Genomic DNA, 21,418 nt, shown 5'->3' with positions numbered 1-21,418 from the left:
GCATTCCATCTCTTTATAATTAATAAACAAGTCCACATCGTTCTCTCTTTGTTTTTGTTATTATTTTGTAATTCACTGGAACTTATTTTTGGTACATTACACTGTGTATTCATCAAAGTATCATGCTTCATAAAGTCAGTCTGGGGTCAGTACATAATGTCTTCACAATATTATATTTTAGCTTATTAGGTCACGCGAGATAAAGATCTTTACAATACCCCTTTGTCCCGCGACGTAACATTTTTGGTATCTCCTGTAAAACCCCTGAACTGATTTCAATAAACTTGGCAGAAATCTTTCATGGCCAAACATTAACCAAAATGTTATTGTAAATTATATGGTTCCCAGTCAACACTTAGTGTAAGTTTGTCCTATATCTATAGAAGGGATCTGGTGTAGAAGCATTTTGCTGTAGAAGAATCCTATGATAAATGTAAGAAGTAGGGCTTTCATCTGATATATAAAATATCACACAACAACATAATGGTATCAATAATTTATTTGTGTTATATTTCACAAGTGTTGAAAGGGAATGATATCTCCAATGTCACATCACAGATCTTGGAAACAAAAGAAAAAAATACATACATCACCAAACAGTGGGAATGGGAGCATTTTTGTATAATTTGTATGTACTCACCATGAAGTTTGTACAACTGACCACAAAGTTAAGGTCACTAACCACAAGTATTGATCAAATGACCACAAACTTCAGAGCAATGACCATGAGTTTTGGACCAATGATCACATACTTAAGGCCACTGACTACAAAGTCCAGATCACTGACCACAGGATATGGTCCACTGACCACAAACTTGGGATCACTGTTCACAGGATATGGTCCACTGACCACAAACTTTGGATCACTGTTCAGACTAAGCTTCATACTCCTTGGATTTACCTATATTTAACTCCATACAGACTGATTTTCAATATCTTATTTTATATATTACATCAGTGATGTAATCGCAACATCACAAGTATCACAGTGATAAAGACATCTGTGATATATATACAACACCAAGAAGAAGGAATAAGATCAGAATAAACTGGATAAAGTAAAAACAGAAAGTAAATTAAGTTTTAATTTTGTTCAAAGAAAATTTGTCTTGAATTTTAATCCCAGATGATGAAAGGAGAAGTACTATTGAAATTTAACTTATCTGAAACAACGATTTGCAAGCAAATCTATCATTACTTTCATTTACATTTCTGCAGCATGCCCTTCAATAAATACCCAGAGAAAATTCTAAATACAATATGGTCAGCATCCTTTTCACTCTTGTCTTATTTAATTGGCAACTATGGGAAGGAACAAACGTTTTGATGATACAGTTCAAAGTTGTTCCAGAAATAGCATACAGAAGCTTAGTTATAGGAGATAATGTTTTACTCTTTATATTGCAAATAACTACAAAAACATAAATAAGGAAAAATTGGAATGAAAAGTGAAACAAACCATTTTCCTCCTTGATGACAATAATAGGACCAACTCTAATCGGCCACAATACTATCAATAACTCGTTCCTGTTTTTTAAAGTGCAATATAACAAAGTGTGTTCTAACTGACATGGACAATCATTATAAATAAAAATAATTCAAAACAGTTACAAATATGACACGAGTGTCAAAGAGACTTAAATCCTACAGTAAATTGGTGTTGAGGAGTAAATATCACACTATTTTACTGATGTGAGAGAGATTGTCCACTATCCTATACCTACCACGTTATAAGAAGTTATATATCTGTGGATTACATAGATTTCATAGTATCTGTAATGTTCAATCTGCCAGTCATGTATCCATTATATAAAAGTACTTTTCTATTGTTCAATGTTAGTCAGACAAATATAGCACCGAAGATGTCATGTGACCACTTTAATGAGGCAGTTCAATTAAAGTCAGGCTGATCTGGCAATGACAAGTAATACAGTTATAGCCCGATTAATTCCAAATCATGTATTATTTCTAAGTAGGATGAAAATTAAAATCAAACTTCTGAAAAAGTGATATGTAGCTTTTTCCTCTAAGTTGGTAAAATAGTGAATTATACATACATGTATCATTATATAGAGTTTTCAATCATTCATCTCAATTACCAAACATTATATCATCAGGGCTCTATATGGTGAATGACATGTTTTAATCTCCTTTCCACCCCACTGGTAGTACTGTACAATACATACACCAGGCTACACGAGATCAGACACATGGAAATGTAAAATTACATGTTAAGTACAGAACCTGGAAATCTGTGTATATGTCTTGATACTTATACTACAGAGAGAAGAGAATAAGAGATCAGGTGATTTGGCACTACTAGAAAAAGGACGGGAAATTCTATTTTTGTAAGGAATTCCTATAAACATTTATTAATATGTCCAGGGGTCAACACATTTACCTCTGATTAATGTTGAGGTCTATTATAGGGAAATAAGTAGTGAGGACCAACACTTAAACCTCTAACACTATGTGAGTAGGTATAATAGTATGCAAGAGCTTATTTCTCAATAAGTATAAATCACATACTTAGACATCTATATTTACGTCCATGGTAAAATGGATGGATTTAGATATCTATATTTAACTCTGTGGTTAAAGGGACTGATTTAGATATCTATATTTAACTCTGTGGTTAAAGGGACTTATTTAGATATTTATATTTACATCTGTGGTAAATTGGACGGATGAGACAAGATGGCTACATATCGGATTACATACAGATTCAGACTGTAGCATAATGTAAATCACAAATCAATGTCTCTGTCTATAAAATAGGAGAGTATACTACAAATACTCCGAACTTAATATGTACCAGAAAGAACATCTTGTCAAGAACTATATCCGAACATCATGTTTCTTTCCAATATTAAATGTACGCTTACATAGAAACAGGTGATCACTCATTCCCTGGTCATCATTCCCTGGTCAATACTATCTCTCATTCCCTGGTCAATGCTATCTCTCATTCCCTGGTCATCATTCCCTGGTCAATACTATCTCTCATTCCCTGGTCAATACTATCTCTCATTCCCTGGTCAATACTGTCTCTCATTCCCTGGTCAATACTGTCTCTCATTCCCTAGTCAATACTATCTCTCATTCCCTGGTCAATACTGTCTCTCATTCTTACTGACGTCAGTGAGAAAATTCCCTCATACTGTGCAGTGTCATTTTACCTACATAGCAGTGTAGTGTCCAGTAATTTATATAAACTACTGATCTGGAATGTAAACAAACACAGTAACCTGTTCTAGGGGTATATCAGTGTAACATCTACAGGTTTACTGTCTATTACTTAATAAGCAAATTTTCAATCAAAATCTACGCTGGAATAGTCGTGAATATAACCTGGAATCCTGGAGTGGGATAGATGTTTCTGGGGTGAAAGAGATGTTTCTGGGGTGGGAGAGATATTTCTGGGGTGGGAGAGATATTTCTGGGGTGGAAGAGATGTTTCTGGAGTGGGAGAGATGTTTCTGGGGTGGGAGAGATGTTTCTGAGGTGGGAGAGATGTTTCTGGGGTGGAAGAGATGTTTCTGAGGTGGGAGAGATGTTTCTGGGGTGGTAGAGATGTTTCTGGGGTGGTAGAGATGTTTCTGGGGTGGTAGAGATGTTTCTGGGGTGAAAGAGATGTTTCTGGGGTGGAAGAGATGTTTCTGGAGTGGGAGAGATGTTTCTGGGGTGAAAGAGATGTTTCTGGAGTGGGAGAGATGTTTCTGGGGTGGAAGAGATATTTCTGGGGTGGGAGAGATATTTCTGGGGTGGGAGAGATATTTCTGGGGTGGGAGAGATGTTTCTGGGAGAGATGTTTTCTGGTACAGCCCCTACTTTCCACATTCATAAAATTGTTCTATTTTATTTAGCTATTGCTTTTTTGTCTACATTTTTGTCTACATTGGTTATAAATAAATTATATATGTAGGCAATGGCTAATTATCTCTCTGTTTTCTTTCTAGCTTGTTTCTCTTAAAGCTACTTAAAAAGTAATTTAAAATATTTATAGTGCAGTGGTGTAACTGTGTTATGATTTTTCTAAATGATGTATTCTGAAGCATGCTCTCTTACAATAAGCCTTTGAAATCTACAAACCTAACCTATCAGATCTTTAAGTCCAGCATTACAATTAAAAAAAAATAATGGAACCAATCATCACAGTGTGTTAACTATGGAGATATCCCGCTCACCGAACGGTCCCCACACCATCTCACTGGATCTGTCCACAGAAACTGACCAAGCAGTTTGTACTGAGTATTGAGTTCAGAACAAATTATAAACATATTAAGTCAACATGTAGTAGATTTCCTTGTCCATCACACATATGCATTTTTCAGTATATATACAGGGAATCTTTAACCTTAGATTGACTTTTTTGTCCCGGTTCAAAATTTATCAAGACAACAAATGTCAGAACTATTATTACTACATATGACATCTAACTGTGCAGTGACATGAATCTTATTGGACAAACGGAGGTTGTGAATATTTGGGCGAACGTTTCCATGTACACCTGTTTTTACTCTGATAACAACCTCTGCACATCCTTTCCCATCCCTCTGTTTCCCTTTACAGAACCATGTATACAAACTACCACAATGTCTATATCCAATGTTGGATAATCAGACGAGGACAACAGAGTACAGAATATACTTGTAACTGAGATAAGAAGTACTAGTTTGATAGCAGGAAGAAAAGAATTGATGTACTTAACACAAAACATCACATCTAGATGTCTGTGGTTCAGCAAAGTCCACTGAGAAAAACAGCTAAATTTTAAAAAGTTTGAAATTTTTCTTCCTTCTACAGATATTCCAACAGATTTCCCACCCAATGCTCTACACATAGTAAACAAGGAGACTGTAAAATTAAATACATGTAGATGGACAACATTGTTTAACAGCTCCATCTTGTCTGTGGTATCACAGATCCTTTGTCCATCATCCTGTTGTTTGATTTTTCTCTGCATATGTAACAGTCTCCCTGTTGAGTTATCTTTACACTGTGTAACATGTCAGCTCCACTAAATTGATTCCCAAGTCACCCTTGCTGCTGGAACTACCGTTTCTTTCCCCGTCCAACGCCCCCTTTAGCTCCACCTCGACCTTTTGTCTGACCTGTGTAAAACCAAGACAACACATTAGTAATTGTTAACATCAATACCAGTGTTTTACAGCACATGTTTTCACAATTTTTACGATGGTAGTCCGCCATGCTTTACAACAATTAGAAAAATAATGTACTGAACCACCAGGCTAAAACAACATCCTAAATTAAAGTCTCTCATAAAGACAGCATGATGAACAGCTGTTGATAAACAAAGTAACAAAACAACTATTAAATCAATAAAACTGGGATTATAAGCAGCTGTTCATAACTTAGATTATTACAGTGTTTAACTGTGTGTACAATTATGTATGAAAGAACACCTGATACATAACAGATATAAAACAAGATCCCAGAAGGATCTGGGTTCCTGATATTTCTTATTTATATTTCTTATTTAAATGTGGGTTCTTTCTTTTCTTTCCCCTGTTTTTCTCTAAATTGTAAGAAATTTGAAAATTCCTGTGAAGAAAAAGCAAAAATAATATCTGTCAATCCCAAAATGGCCACCTGTCAGCCATTTTGTTTTCCTGCTCAGTCCTAACATAACAAGTACATCAGACATCAAGGGGAACCTATCAGTAAAGTTTGAGAAAGATCCATCCTGTACTCCTCTACAGCGATCATAAGTTTAAGGATGGACAGACGATGATGGAATGATGGTCAGAAAGAGATTTGGTTCTAAAGCCCTGAAGCATTATCACTAAGTCTATACAGCTATATAAATGACTAAATGTAGGTACAGTGTATACATGTAGTCCATATGGTAAGATGGATCCTGCTACAATATTGTTGAAGCCAATATAACTTGTCTATAATTATACCATATTGTTGAAGCATCACAGCTACCTGGTAAGTCTATAGAATTTTGTCAAATTGTCTATACAGCTAGTATATTCAATGTACAACAAGGTAAAAGTATCACAGCATGACTATAATGTAACATTTTGCTTAGCTATACTTAGCTATAATGTAGGTAGTACATTGATTATAGCTGTACCAGCTGAAGTAGGTCATAAACACAAAAATATAACTTTAGAATCTGAAAGATCAGAAAACATCTCATCAAAACAGCATAGCTTTTCTGTACAAGATAATATCTACTAATAAAGCAGCATAGCTCTTTTACGCAAGATAAAACCTACTGATAAAACAGCATAGCTCTTTTAGATAAAACCTACTGATAAAGCCGCGTAGCTCTTTTACGCAAGATTACATATACTAATAAAGCAGCAAAGCTCTTTTACGCAAGATAATATCTACTGATAAAGCAGCATAGCTCTTTTACGCAAGATAAAACCTACTGATAAAGCAGCATAGCTCTTTTACGCAAGATTACATATACTAATAAAGCAGCAAAGCTCTTTTACGCAAGATAATATCTACTGATAAAGCAGCATAGCTCTTTTTTACGCAAGATTACATATACTAATAAAGCAGCAAAGCTCTTTTACGCAAGATAATATCTACTGATAAAGCAGCATAGCTCTTTTTTTACGTAAGATAAACCTATTGATAAAGCAGCATAGCTTTTTTACGCAAGATAAAACCTACCGATAAAGCAGCATAGCTCTTTTACGCAAGATAAAACCTACTGAAAAAGTAGCATAGCTCTTTTATATAAGATTATATCTATTGATAAAGCAGCACAGCTCTTCTGTACAAGATTATATCTACTGATAAAGCAGCATAGCTTTACTGTACAAGATTATATTTTCTAATAAACATCATAGCTTTTCTGTACAGGATTATATTTTCTAATAAACATCATAGCTTTTCTGTAAAGGATTATATCTACTGACAAAGCAGCACAGCCAGCTGCTTATAACACCACTCTGAATTTGACCATGTTATTGATTATCAAAGGACTACTATATAAATACTTATAGTCTATATATCTAAAGCCATATAGTTTTCTAAGAAGCAGTCATGTGTACAGTTTTTAAGATCAGAGCAAACCAGAAATAAATACAATCTTCAAGCTGTTGCTATGAAGCTGATAACACTACTATCAGGCTGTCCAGCACTTCTTGACAAAAAATTCGGGCTAATTTTAGGGCTAAAATTAGGAATTTTGTAACTAGAATAGGTGGTATGAAAGCATTAAACTGACTTACCTTTGCAAATTTGACAAAATAGAAACTAACATACAATGCCTTAATTGCAGGAAAGGTGTCTTCCAGGGTTTCAGTGTCCCAGCTGCTGTTGGCTGTGACCTTAAGAATAACACCTCTGTCACTCAGTCACAACCAATAACAATCTGGGTACATAGATCCACTGGTCAACTGCATGCCTTTCATTGTCTACCCTGAATTAGAACTACAGACTACATTAAAATACATTTTAAGTATGAATTTAATGAAAACATTTTCAGTAAATTGTAAGCAATATAAAAAAAGTAGGAACTGAAGTGAAAAATAAGGGCTTTTTTAGGAATTCCTTTTGAATTTTTCATTTTTTTTAGGAATTTTAGCAAAACTGAAAAAAATTAGGATTTTTTAGGAATTTTAGGGACGCTGGACAGCCTGTACTATGTTTCTAGGTCGGCCAGAGGTATTTACTATAATCAGTATGTTAAAAAAAACAACCCGATATTTGATACCTGATGATAAATTAGTGAAGAAAGATGCTTTAACAGTGTGACAGCGTTTCTTTGATATTTTGGGATGTAATATCTATGACTATTTGTCTTCATTTACATGTAGGAATCATCCATGTCTTCATCAATCCCTGTGCCTGCAGGATTTCTTATTGTATATAGAGGTTACAGGATTGTATTTACTTCTGTTGACTAATAAAATATGGTTTTACAACTCAAATAAATTTGAACAGGAATGATCTACTAATTGGGATATTTTTACTGCCAACAAACAAAAGCAGACTACAGCTGACACTTAAAAAGTGACATAAATAAACAAAATGTGTGACAACTTAAGGTGATATTAGACACGAGACATATATATGATCTGTAGGTGTGGTCATACCCCCTACAACAGGTGCCCCCATTGTGAGCCCTGTAACAGTTCAATCAGAGAGTCCGCATCTAACTCGTTTATATCCTCCTGTTGTGCTCTTCTTCTGTCAGCTTGACAAAAGTTAGACAATTTATCACTTCTCATATGTACAGTACCAAACTGTAGGAAGATGTGGATTGATAGGTGAGGAAGATGTAGATTGATAGGTGAGGAAGATGTGGATTTATAGGTGAGGAAGCTGTGTATTGATAGGTGAGGAAGATGTAGATTGATAGGTGAGGAAGATGTGGATTGATAGGTGAGGAAGATGAGGATTTATAGGTGAGGAAGCTGTGTATTGATAGGTGAGGAAGATGTAGATTGATAGGTGAGGAAGATGTGGATTGATAGGTGAGGAAGATGTGGATTGATAGGTGAGGAAGCTGTGTATTGATAGGTGAGGAAGATGTAGATTGATAGGTGAGGAAGATGTGGATTGATAGGTGAGGAAGATGAGGATTTATAGGTGAGGAAGCTGTGTATTGATAGGTGAGGAAGATGTAGATTGATAGGTGAGGAAGATGTGGATTGATAGGTGAGGAAGATGTAGATTGATAGGTGAGGAAGATGTGGATTGATAGGTGAGGAAGATGTAGATTGATAGGTGAGGAAGATGTGGATTGATAGGTGAGGAAGATGTAGATTGATAGGTGAGGAAGATGTGGATATAGGTGAGGAAGATGTAGATTGATAGGTGAGGAAGATGTGGATTGATAGGTGAGGAAGATGTAGATTGATAGGTGAGGAAGATGTGGATTGATAGGTGAGGAAGATGTGGATTGATAGGTGAGGAAAATGAGGATTTATAGGTGAGGAAGCTGTGTATTGATAGGTGAGGAAGATGTAGATTGATAGGTAAGGAAGATGTAGATCTATAAATTAGAGATGTAGATGCATAGGTTAAGAAAATAGATTTATGGGTTAGGAAGTACTTTTGTACACTAATGGAGCTGGATTAACAGGAGTGTATACGACAGAAATTTAACACAAAAGTAGTCACAAGGTACTGATTCAAGAGCAGATTTACCACAAGGTACAGGTTTAAGATCATATTTACCCTGAGGTACAGGTGTAAGATCAGATTTACCCTGAGGTACAGGTGTAAGATCATATTTACCCTGAGGTACAGGTGTAAGAAGAAGACTTTACCCTGAGGTACAGGTGTAAGATCATATTTACCCTGAGGTACAGGTGTAAGATCATATTTACCCTGAGGTACAGGTGTAAGAAGAAGACTTTACCCTGAGGTACAGGTGTAAGATCATATTTACCCTGAGGTACAGGTGTAAGAAGAAGACTTTACCCTGAGGTACAGGTGTAAGAAGAAGACTTTACCCTGAGGTACAGGTGTAAGATCATATTTACCCTGAGGTACAGGTGTAAGAAGAAGACTTTACCCTGAGGTACAGGTGTAAAATCATATTTACCCTGAGGTACAGGTGTAAGAAGAAGACTTTACCCTGAGGTACAGGTGTAAGAAGAAGACTTTACCCTGAGGTACAGGTGTAAGAAGAAGACCCTGAGGTACAGGTGTAAGAAGAAGACTTTACCCTGAGGTACAGGTGTAAGATCATATTTACCCTGAGGTACAGGTGTAAGAAGAAGACTTTACCCTGAGGTACAGGTGTAAGAAGAAGACTTTACCCTGAGGTACAGGTGTAAGAAGAAGACTTTACCCTGAGGTACAGGTGTAAGAAGAAGACTTTACCCTGAGGTACAGGTGTAAGAAGAAGACTTTACCCTGAGGTACAGGTGTAAGATCATATTTACCCTGAGGTACAGGTGTAAGAAGAAGACTTTACCCTGAGGTACAGGTGTAAGAAGAAGACTTTACCCTGAGGTACAGGTGTAAGAAGAAGACTTTACCCTGAGGTACAGGTGTAAGAAGAAGACTTTACCCTGAGGTACAGGTGTAAGAAGAAGACTTTACCCTGAGGTACAGGTGTAAGATCATATTTACCCTGAGGTACAGGTGTAAGAAGAAGACTTTACCCTGAGGTACAGGAGTAAGAAGAAGACTTTACCCTGAGGTACAGGTGTAAGATCATATTTACCCTGAGGTACAGGTGTAAGAAGAAGACTTTACCCTGAGGTACAGGTGTAAGAAGAAGACTTTACCCTGAGGTACAGGTGTAAGAAGAAGACTTTACCCTGAGGTACAGGTGTAAGAAGAAGACTTTACCCTGAGGTACTGGTGTAAGAAGAAGACTTTACCCTGAGGTACAGGTGTAAGAAGAAGACTTTACCCTGAGGTACAGGTGTAAGATCATATTTACCCTGAAGGTGTAAGATCTTTACCCTGAGGTACAGGTGTAAGAAGAAGACTTTACCCTGAGGTACAGGATCATATTTACCATGAGGTACAGGTGTAAGAAGAAGACTTTACCCTGAGGTATAGGTGTACCCTGAGGTACAGGTGTAAGAAGACTTTACCCTGAGGTACAGGTGTAAGAAGAAGACTTTACCCTGAGGTACAGGTGTAAGAAGAAGACTTTATCATGAGGTACAGGTGTAAGAAGAAGACTTTACCCTGAGGTACAGGTGTAAGATCATATTTACCCTGAGGTACAGGTGTAAGAAGAAGACTTTACCCTGAGGTACAGGTGTAAGATCATATTTACCCTGAGGTACAGGTGTAAGAAGAAGACTTTACCCTGAGGTACAGGAGTAAGAAGAAGGCTTTACCCTGAGGTACAGGAGTAAGAAGAAGACTTTACCCTGAGGTACAGGTGTAAGAAGAAGACTTTACCCTGAGGTACAGGTGTAAGAAGAAGACTTTACCCTGAGGTACAGGTGTAAGAAGAAGACTTTACCCTGAGGTACAGGTGTAAGAAGAAGACTTTACTCTGAGGTACAGGTGTAAGAAGAAGACTTTACCCTGAGGTACAGGTGTAAGAAGAAGACTTTACCCTGAGGTACAGGTGTAAGATCATATTCACCCTGAGGTACAGGTGTAAGAAGAAGACTTTACCCTGAGGTACAGGTGTAAGAAGAAGACTTTACCCTGAGGTACAGGTGTAAGATCATATTTACCCTGAGGTACAGGTGTAAGAAGAAGACTTTACCCTGAGGTACAGGTGTAAGATCATATTTACCCTGAGGTACAGGTGTAAGGTACAGGTGTAAGACTTTACCCTGAGGTACAGGTGTAAGATCATACTTACCCTGAGGTACAGGTGTAAGAAGAAGACTTTACCCTGAGGTACAGGTGTAAGATCATATTTACCCTGAGGTACAGGTGTAAGAAGAAGACTTTACCCTGAGGTACAGGTGTAAGATCATATTTACCCTGAGGTACAGGTGTAAGAAGAAGACTTTACCCTGAGGTACAGGTGTAAGAAGAAGACTTTACCCTGAGGTACAGGTGTAAGAAGAGGTACAGGTGTAAGAAGAAGACTTTACCCTGAGGTACAGGTGTAAGAAGAAGACTTTACTCTGAGGTACAGGTGTAAGAAGAAGACTTTACTCTGAGGTACAGGTGTAAGATCATATTTACCATGAGGTACAGGTGTAAGAAGAAGACTTTACCCTGAGGTACAGGTGTAAGATCATATTTACCATGAGGTACAGGAGTACCCTGAGGTACAGGAGTAAGAAGAAGACTTTACCATGAGGTACAGGTGTAAGAAGAAGACTTTACCATGAGGTACAGGTGTAGGAAGAAGACTTTACCATGAGGTACAGGTGTAGGAAGAAGACTGTACCCTGCTGTATTACATAGCTAATCAGAGCTTTCAAATCCAAGGCCTAAAGAACAGGTTTAAACCAATGGCATTGTGTTGAGGTTAGACTCTCGCTGAATAGGTATTGTTTCCAAGTGGTACAAAAATCTTTAGATTTGATATTTATTGTGGATATTCTGGAATTTGGCTGGAGTCTGAACACATATTCAAAATTATAAAATTTTATTAAAAAGATTCATAATAATTGTTAATCATGATGGATTATTGACATTTTTATGCAAAGTGAAATGTGGAGCTGAACTTAAGTTTAAATCACCAGGTCATTTATACACCTGGTGTGAAATAGGGTTATATCTCCTGTCAGCATATAAGTACAAAATGATGGTCAACCTACCCTGGGGTGGCTGTTTGTTGAGGGCCAGCAGACGCCGTGGGTTCTGTTTACATCCATCTTTTCCCATTAAATGCTTCTTCCATCCATCCTCCCCAGCAGAAATATTCTGGTGACATAATGGACAGTGATTCTTGTCTGGTTCGGCAGCTGAATCAAACAATCAATAACATTACACACTACCGTACAATATCGCACACAGATACAATAGTTACAATCATTTAAAATGACTTAATTTCATTTTTAAAGAATTCTCAACTTCCATGAATAAATTTGATTCTATTTGAAGGTGTAACTCAGAGAAATGATCAATCATTATTGCAAAACAACTTGTGATGTAACTTGAAGTTAACTTTTTCATACGTATATATTGTATGCAATTTTTACTCAAATCAGCAGTGCATTTCATATAACAACAGAAAAATATTTAGATATGTCAAATTAAACCACAGAGAAATGAGTTACTTCATCTTTTATAACATAGAAGGAAATAAAAAATATACCGTGATGCACGTTAGTTACAGACATAATTACACAATTTAGTATACATTTATACCTGTACAACATTTATACCTATACATTTATACCTGTACAACATTTATACCTGCACAATATTTATACCTGTACAACATTTATACCTGTACAATATTTATACCTGTACAACATTTATACCTGTACAATATTTATACCTGTACAACATTTATACATGTACAACATTTATACCTGTACAATATTTATACAACATTTATACCTGTACAACATTTATACCTGTACAATATTTACACCTGTACAACATTTATACCTGTACAATATTTATACAACATTTATATCTGTACAACATTTATACCTATACAACATTTATACCTGTACAATATTTATACACCATTTATACCTGTACAACATTTATACCTGTACAATATTTATACCTGTACAAAATTTATACATGTACAACATTTATACCTGTACAATATTTATACCTGTACAACATTTATACCTATACAATATTTATACCTGTACAATATTTATACCTATACAACATTTATACATGTACAACATTTATACCTGTACAACATTTATACCTGTACAATATTTATACAACATTTATACCTGTACAACATTTATACCTGTACAATATTTATACCATTTATACCTGTACAACATTTATACCTATACAATATTTATACCTGTACAACATTTATACCTGTACAATATTTATACCTATACAACATTTATACCTGTACAACATTTATACCTGTACAATATTTATACAACATTTATATCTGTACAATATTTATACCTGTACAACATTTATACCTGTACAATATTTATACAACATTTATACCTGTACAACATTTATACCTGTACAATATTTATACATGTACAACATTTATACCTGTACAATATTTATACATGTACAACATTTATACCTATACAATATTTATACCTGTACAATATTTATACCTATACAACATTTATACATGTACAACATTTATACCTGGACAACATTTATACCTGTACAATATTTATACAACATTTATACCTGTACAACATTTATACCTGTACAATATTTATACCATTTATACCTGTACAACATTTATACCTATACAATATTTATACCTGTACAACATTTATACCTGTACAATATTTATACCTATACAACATTTATACCTGTACAACATTTATACCTGTACAATATTTATACAACATTTATACCTGTACAACATTTATACCTATACAACATTTATACATGTACAACATTTATACCTGTACAATATTTATACCTGTACAACATTTATACCTGTACAATATTTATACCTGTACAACATTTATACCTGTACAACATTTATCTGCTAAACACTTGGACATACTCTGATGTAGGAATGTTGTCTGTATACTAATATACATTTATACCTTTACAACTTTTGTCTGCTATATGCTGAGCGTACTCGGACTTCGGTATGGCTTCTGTACACTGAGGACACCTGGCGTAGTTTCCTTTCGCCTCACATTCTGATAACAAGTGATCTGTATAGCTGGCAATCTCCACAACCTGTAATAAGTAGCAACAGTTACATGTGGTTCTCACACGCAACAACTAACACAGATGTTAGGGGCTCAGAAACAACCCCTGACACAGATGTCAGGGGAGAAACACTTCTCACCCACAGCACCTAACACAGATACTGGGGGCTCAGAAACAAGCCCTGACATAGATGTCAGGGGCCCAGGCACATGCCCTGACATAGATGTCAGGTGCCCAGGAACAAGCCCTGACATTGATGTCATGGGCCCAGGAACAAGCGCTGTCATAGATGTCTGGGGCCCAGGAACAAGCGCTGACATAGATGTCTGGGGCCCAGGAACAAGCGCTGACATAGATGTCTAGGGCCCAGGAACAAGCCCTGACATAGATGTCTGGGGCCCAGGATTAAGCGCTGACATAGATGTCAGGGGCCCAGGAACAAGCGCTGACATAGATGTCTGGGGCCCAGGAACAAGCACTGACATTGATGTCATGGGCCCAGGAACAAGCGCTGACATTGATGTCATGGGCCCAGGAACAAGCGCTGACATTGATGTCATGGGCCCAGGAACAAGCGCTGACATAGATGTCTGGGGCCCAGGAACAAAACATTTATTTGAAAATACTCAGAATTAAAACAGATTTGGATGATGTCAGGAGGTGGGTTAATTACATATATATATATAAGTCTATTGCTGGATGATACAATATGGAATAAAGACTATTGCACTAATTGTTTAAGATACAATGATATCTCGATATCTGCTGTGACTTTATCAAACAAATCATATGAATCAGGACTGTTTTTAGTGCTGCAAACTGTTATAGCAAAAACCGGGAGATCTGGTGTTTATACAGTAATGAAGTTGATAACTGAGATAAACAGCCAGCTGCTGTAACACTCGACGAGAATCCTTACCTGTTTACAGTTAGTGCAGCGTTTTAACATAGGACAGTGTTTCCAGTAGTGCAGATCTAGTCCGTCCTCAGTAAAGCTGGGATTGTGTTCCTCACAGAATATACAGATACTGTAAGGAGAGAGTAACATACTATCATAAATAAACACTCGGTCTTAACGATATATCAATAACAATACAGGCAATTATTATACCATTTCATGATCCGGTATTAATTTATATCAATACAGTCAACAATCCCTTTACAGTTCTGGATAATTAGATTTTGAAGTAATAATTGATGATGAACAACAGGTCCTGACCTATGGCTATAATTACTAGTTACTCTTACCATATAAATAGGAAAATGAATAATGGCAACGTGACGTAGACCCGAAGAAGTAAACTTACTGATCCATGTTGTAGACAGAAGCATCATCGTCTTCCTTCTGTTTCGGCTTTGACTTGTTCAATGCTTTCTGCAATAATCAACATGCTAGAGATGAAGTCTATTTCATTGCTAAGTCAGTAATAACACATTATAGTGAAAAGTTTTGAAAGTTCTTCAAAATTACAGGAACCCGTGGAGTTTAGCATATGAAAGGAGACCAAGGACTTGTGCCAGGAAAATAGTGTGACAGATTTGTATGATCTGTGTTGGGATTAGTGACATGAACGACTGACATAACATCTGCATACCTGTATACCTACCTTTGTAGGTTTCTTGGATTCTGTTTTCAACACATTCTCATCCACTGGCTACAATACAATAAATACACACTGTCAATATCTATATACATTATCCTATATATTTCCCAGAGTAATCGTTCAAATATAATTAAATGTCAAAATTAAAATCATAAATCATGATAGGATGGTCGACAACACTAAAGTCGTTTATAACAGAAAGACAACAATTTTCAATTTTCATCCAAAAATGGAATACATGGATATATGATACTGATATGCAGGACAGTAAACATCATAAAATATTGCAATAAAGACAAACAAACTATAGCATACTGTTTAGGGTACCTAGCATTAAATTAGAGAACTCTCAAATCTTTGTGTTACTGTATCAATTACTGTGTGTGTATATAAATCACCTGTTTGCCAGCAGCCATGCTGCGCAGTTGTTGTAGCTGATTCTGGAGCGCCTCTATCTCCTCTTGTTTCCTTGATTCCTCCTCTGCCTTCTGTCTCTGGAATTAACATCAACCTCGTTAGCATGGAAAGTAGGTCATTGTGACCTTATTAGTAAATGGTCAACCTGTCCAGCACTTATACAGTGAAAAGCTATTATCTTCATCTCTTACTTAACCAGCAGTGTTCATGTTTATATTTTAATGTTTAGCCTTTCCCAAGTTATATTAAAAACAGTTATACATAACATAATGATGTCAAAATATCTATAACCATGAAAATATCTTTTTAAAAATATTGTTGGAAAATACTTTTTCAATGTTAACCATAGTGGAAAAATTTATACACCATCCTTTTGTAAGAATTGGGAGAAATTTGATAATCAAAGACATTATCCCTTCAAGTCACATTTAAACTATGTAATCACTCTTATATAAACTTACACTAAGTAATTACCTTAATATCAGATTTGCTTGGCTTGCCATCCACTTTGTCAAAATATTCAAAAAGCTGTCGATACATTGTGTTTTTTCGCGTTCTCTCGTCGTCAGGTGGTAAATGATCTTTGATGGTTTGACGGTCCCCTGGGTTTTCTTTGTACATTGTCCTGATGATCCGTTCTGATACTTCTCTCACCTCTCCTGCAGTGTGACCCAAGGCCACTACACAGAAGTTCATAATGTTGTCTATTGTCATCCCTCTGTAACATTAAAATATAACATATTTACACCGGAGACATCTCTATACAGTAATGCTCAATTAATTATTACCACGTAGATATTTCCGCTACATATGACACCATTTACTCCAGTTACTACTGATCTATATACACTTAATTAAACCTGTGTTACTGTGGTCTAACAATATATTGTCCTTAACTGTAAAACATGTCTAGGACTAAAGGTATTTTGCTCTTGATTACGAACGTTGCCTATGAAAAAATATTTTCTATCCTGAAATTCAAAATCAATGTTTTCCGTTCACTAAACATGTGCTACTCTGAAAGATGTAAGCTAACTCAGATAAACCATGATGAAGTAACTACTGTTTATGACTACGTACGTGTTACCCTTGACTCCTAGACTTTTGTACAACATCTCCACAATTTCCACACGTGACTGAGCTGGTCGGGGTGCTAATGTCATCTTAATTGGCTTCAGACATTCATGTGGTACAACATTGGTGGGCTGTAAAACAGAAGATAAAAAATATGTCACTTCTTTCTAATGTCAGAAGGATTCACAAATCTGTGTAACAATATTTCATTTCAACTACTGTGTTTATCTCTTTAAGCCCAGCAATGCTATATATGGTTATGACTTGGGAATCTAAACTGTTTTCAAACATATTTTCCCTATTGAGCCCCTCCCTTCCTGCCCCAAGGTCCACCATTTATACAAAATTGATTTTCCTTCACTAAAACATGATTCACACCACATCAGGGGAAAATCCAATCATTCCTACAGGAGGAGTAGGGTTTTAAAGAATTTGCTCTATTTCCCCTATTGGGCCCCACCCCCTCAGGCAATGGGTGGAGGCCAGTACACACCATTTATACAGAAAATGTTCCCATTCCCCTAAGGATGCTTCTGACCAAATTCTGGTCAAATTCCCCTCAGTTTTTCATGACTAGTAGCATTTTGTAGAAAAAGTTGACAGACAATGGATGACACAGTATCCCTATAGCTCACTTGGCCCTTCTAGTTAATAATGAAATATAAATGAAAGAAAAGGCACCAAGAACAGGTGGTCGATTTTCTATTTAGACTGACAGGAAGACCTTAAAGAAATGGCTCCGTTATCACAAGTAAATTTTACTTACTCGTACATCAGGGAAATTTGCCATTTCTCTGATAAAATTTTTTGCATCTTCTCGATTCCTTGAAGCCTGATAAAATAAAGAAAACAGTAAAATATCACATCACTGTAATATTATCTTTACATGTCAAACTTAATCAGTTATATTAGTTGTTTGTATGTCATACAATGTAAAAGTTTCGTGTTTTGTTTTTACTCAGAAAAGTCAGCGTCATTTTAAGGCAAGCCTCCTTGTATTGGATGGTGAAGCTAAGACAAATATTCTCATTGGGACAGGTGCAAAAATACATATATACATAGATATATGTATTTTTTGCATATATATATATATATCAATTCAAAGAATTGATAAATGTCTTTTCTCAGTCTCCATATTTCACATGCATAACCAGAAGTCAACTTAAGAGAATGTGCAAGAAACTTACAAATGAAATTTGAGACAAACTAATTTAAACAAGATTGTTCTTTATTTCTAAGAAAAAGGGATAACTTTAACAACAATTCAAGATAGCTGCCTCTCAAAATATACACATACAACAAGCATCCTCAACCTACAAACCATCTACAAGTCATGATTTTACTTGGGAAATAGTGATAATAATACTGACATAATGACAGATAGACCAATTAGATAACAGTGTTATGTGAACAATCCACCACTTAATAACAAATGGCCAAAAACAGATTAAGAATTCTTTGAACAGGTGAGTTTTTATTCCTTAAAAGAACTGTATTATATATAAAACAAATTCAAATAATAGTGTTCATACCGTGTCAGCAGACTTGTTGAACAGCTCAGGCATGACCAACTCCACTGTGTGGACAATATCTGACTTGCCCAACCTGTAACACAGACATAATTCACAAATGCTTCAAAGATGAAGAAAGATATAATTGATTCTTAAATATGTTCAAAATCTTATTTTTCATATAGCTTATCAATAATGTGAATTGATGTATACAAAGTGTGTTTATTCTGCTTGGAATATTAAGATTAATTACATATATATTTTGTTCTTAATAAAAACTGGTAACAGAAACTTATTCAACATTATTCTACCTGTGTTTATAGGTCTGTGTGATACCTACCTGTGTTTATAGGTCTGTGTAATACCTACCTGTGTTTATAGGTCTGTGTGATACCTACCTGTGTTTATAGGTCTGTGTGATACCTACCTGTGTTTAGGTATATATTCTGGTCTGTGTGATACCTACCTGTGTTTATAGGTCTGTGTGATACCTACCTGTGTTTAGGTATATATTCTGGTCTGTGTGATACCTACCTGTGTTTATAGGTCTGTGTGATACCTACCTGTGTTTAGGTATATATTCTGGTCTGTGTAATACCTACCTGTGTTTATAGGTCTGTGTGATACCTACCTGTGTTTATAGGTCTGTGTGATACCTACCTGTGTTTATAGGTATATATTACCTGTGTTTATATATATTCTGATCTGTGTGATACCTACCTGTGTTTATAGGTCTGTGTGATACCTACCTGTGTTTATAGGTCTGTGTGATACCTACCTGTATTTATAGGTCTGTGTGATACCTACCTGTGTTTTGGTATATATTCTTGTCTGTGTGATACCTACCTGTGTTTATAGGTCTGTGTGATACCTACCTGTGTTTAGGTATATAGGTCTGTGTGATACCTACCTGTGTTTATAGGTTTGTGTGATACCTACCTGTGTTTATAGGTCTGTGTGATACCTACCTGTGTTTTGGTATTTATTCTGGTCTGTGTGATACCTACCTGTGTTTATAGGTCTGTGTGATACCTACCTGTGTTTATAGGTTTGTGTGATACCTACCTGTGTTTATAGGTCTGTGTGATACCTACCTGTGTTTAGGTATATATTCTGGTCTGTGTGATACCTACCTGTGTTTATAGGTTTGTGTGATACCTACCTGTGTTTATAGGTCTGTGTGATACCTACCTGTGTTTTGGTATATATTCTGGTCTGTGTGATACCTACCTGTGTTTATAGGTCTGTGTGATACCTACCTGTATTTATAGGTCTGTGTGATACCTACCTGTGTTTATAGGTCTGTGTGATACCTACCTGTGTTTGGGTATATATTCTGTAAGCAGCATTTTGAGGAGGTGCAGGCCAGCCTTAAATACCTGGAATCAGAGATTTAATCTCTACACAACACCCGACAAGATTAGCCCTGACTGTTATCACACAAAATACAAAAGATTTTCAACCAGATACTTTTTAACTAACAGAGTGTATTTATCATGATTCTAAATAAATACCGCCATTTTCAAACACAAATAATAAAAAAATGAAAAAGTCAGTTGGAATAGATAAACTTACAGCATAAACCTTGTCTCGAATGGCACGTTTACACAAGTACACAGCCCCCTTCAATGCTGACTTAACCTCATCCTTAGGTGTGGATGTCTGCATCTCTGACATCTGTTTATATACAGCCAGTAAGGCATCCTCCCGGTAGGACCAGGTCTTACTGTAGGCTTTGGCCACCTATAACACACACAAACACAGAAACATACCATACGGCATCAGACAGTCTTACCTTTATCAGTTACATCCACTAATAAAACTGTTTCTGGGCAATAACATTGCTGACAGGTATATTTAGGACACAGAAGGTCCATGTGATCTAAAGAAATTGTTCATTCACTTTTCCTGTATTAAAATTACCAGACTTTAGATTTGTTTGTTTTTCATCATCCAGAGATATTTAACTTACAAAATAATGTTTGACACCTCACCTCAGAATACAGTCGTGCATAAAGAGAAAATGGGTCAAAAACAACTGTTTGAACACATTTAGGTGCAAAGAGATATTTCCAAACAACTGAGTGAACGTCAAGGGAGATAATTTACCAGTGGTTCTCCAAATACGTCCACTGCCGCTGATGCCTCACGTAAATCTTTCTCAGACATGGGTTCTGGCTCGCCCGTGATGCCCCCACCTCCTGTGTCTGCCACTTGTTCTTCTTCCTCTGTCACTGGGGGAGGTCTGTAGTAACAATAGACTGATGTAACAGACAACAACAACACAAGGTACCAGACACATGACCTTTAGCCCTATAGGGAATATCTGTGTGACTTTATGTACAATTATATAACAAAGAAATTTCAAGCAGAAAATCAATGTAATACATCACGTTAGGTGATTTTACCTCCAAAAACTTTTTCTTAAATCCTCAAATTGATGATATGAAACTGGACATAATTTCTCAGATTTCGAAATGGAAATTTCATGAATCAAATGTGATGGTTTTTTGGAATAAAAATATAGAAAAATGCATCAAATAAAATCTTTTCATATCAATGATAGCTTTTCTACAAAGTAAATGCGACTCATGGTCA

The 21,418-nt window shown here is 36.1% G+C and overlaps 1 protein-coding gene across 1 annotated transcript in view; it reads right to left on the bottom strand.

Moving 5' to 3' along the window:
• Positions 1-4,301: 4,301 nt before the first annotated feature.
• LOC132553427 (centrosomal protein of 104 kDa-like) overlaps positions 4,302-21,418 on the bottom strand; it is a 34,915-nt gene continuing 17,798 nt past the window's right edge. The window contains exons 14-27 of the mRNA XM_060217671.1: positions 20,930-21,065; positions 20,396-20,563; positions 20,138-20,199; positions 18,842-18,914; positions 18,076-18,141; positions 17,316-17,440; positions 16,710-16,953; positions 16,217-16,312; positions 15,822-15,869; positions 15,522-15,589; positions 15,134-15,242; positions 14,103-14,241; positions 12,195-12,341; positions 4,302-5,114 (exon numbers count right to left, since the gene is read on the bottom strand). Of these exons, the coding sequence (XP_060073654.1) occupies positions 5,056-5,114; positions 12,195-12,341; positions 14,103-14,241; positions 15,134-15,242; positions 15,522-15,589; positions 15,822-15,869; positions 16,217-16,312; positions 16,710-16,953; positions 17,316-17,440; positions 18,076-18,141; positions 18,842-18,914; positions 20,138-20,199; positions 20,396-20,563; positions 20,930-21,065 (1,540 nt within the window). The 3' untranslated portion in view covers positions 4,302-5,055. The remainder of the gene's footprint in view (positions 5,115-12,194; positions 12,342-14,102; positions 14,242-15,133; positions 15,243-15,521; positions 15,590-15,821; positions 15,870-16,216; positions 16,313-16,709; positions 16,954-17,315; positions 17,441-18,075; positions 18,142-18,841; positions 18,915-20,137; positions 20,200-20,395; positions 20,564-20,929; positions 21,066-21,418) is intronic.

Source organism: Ylistrum balloti, unplaced genomic scaffold (genome assembly GCF_031769215.1).
Source record: "Ylistrum balloti isolate Yb309-2 unplaced genomic scaffold, AGI_CSIRO_Ybal_v1 Utg370326, whole genome shotgun sequence".
NCBI lineage: Eukaryota > Metazoa > Mollusca > Bivalvia > Pectinida > Pectinidae > Ylistrum > Ylistrum balloti.
The sequence above is the reverse complement of the archived record's forward strand: the minus strand, read 5'-3'. Positions and strand labels throughout refer to the sequence as shown.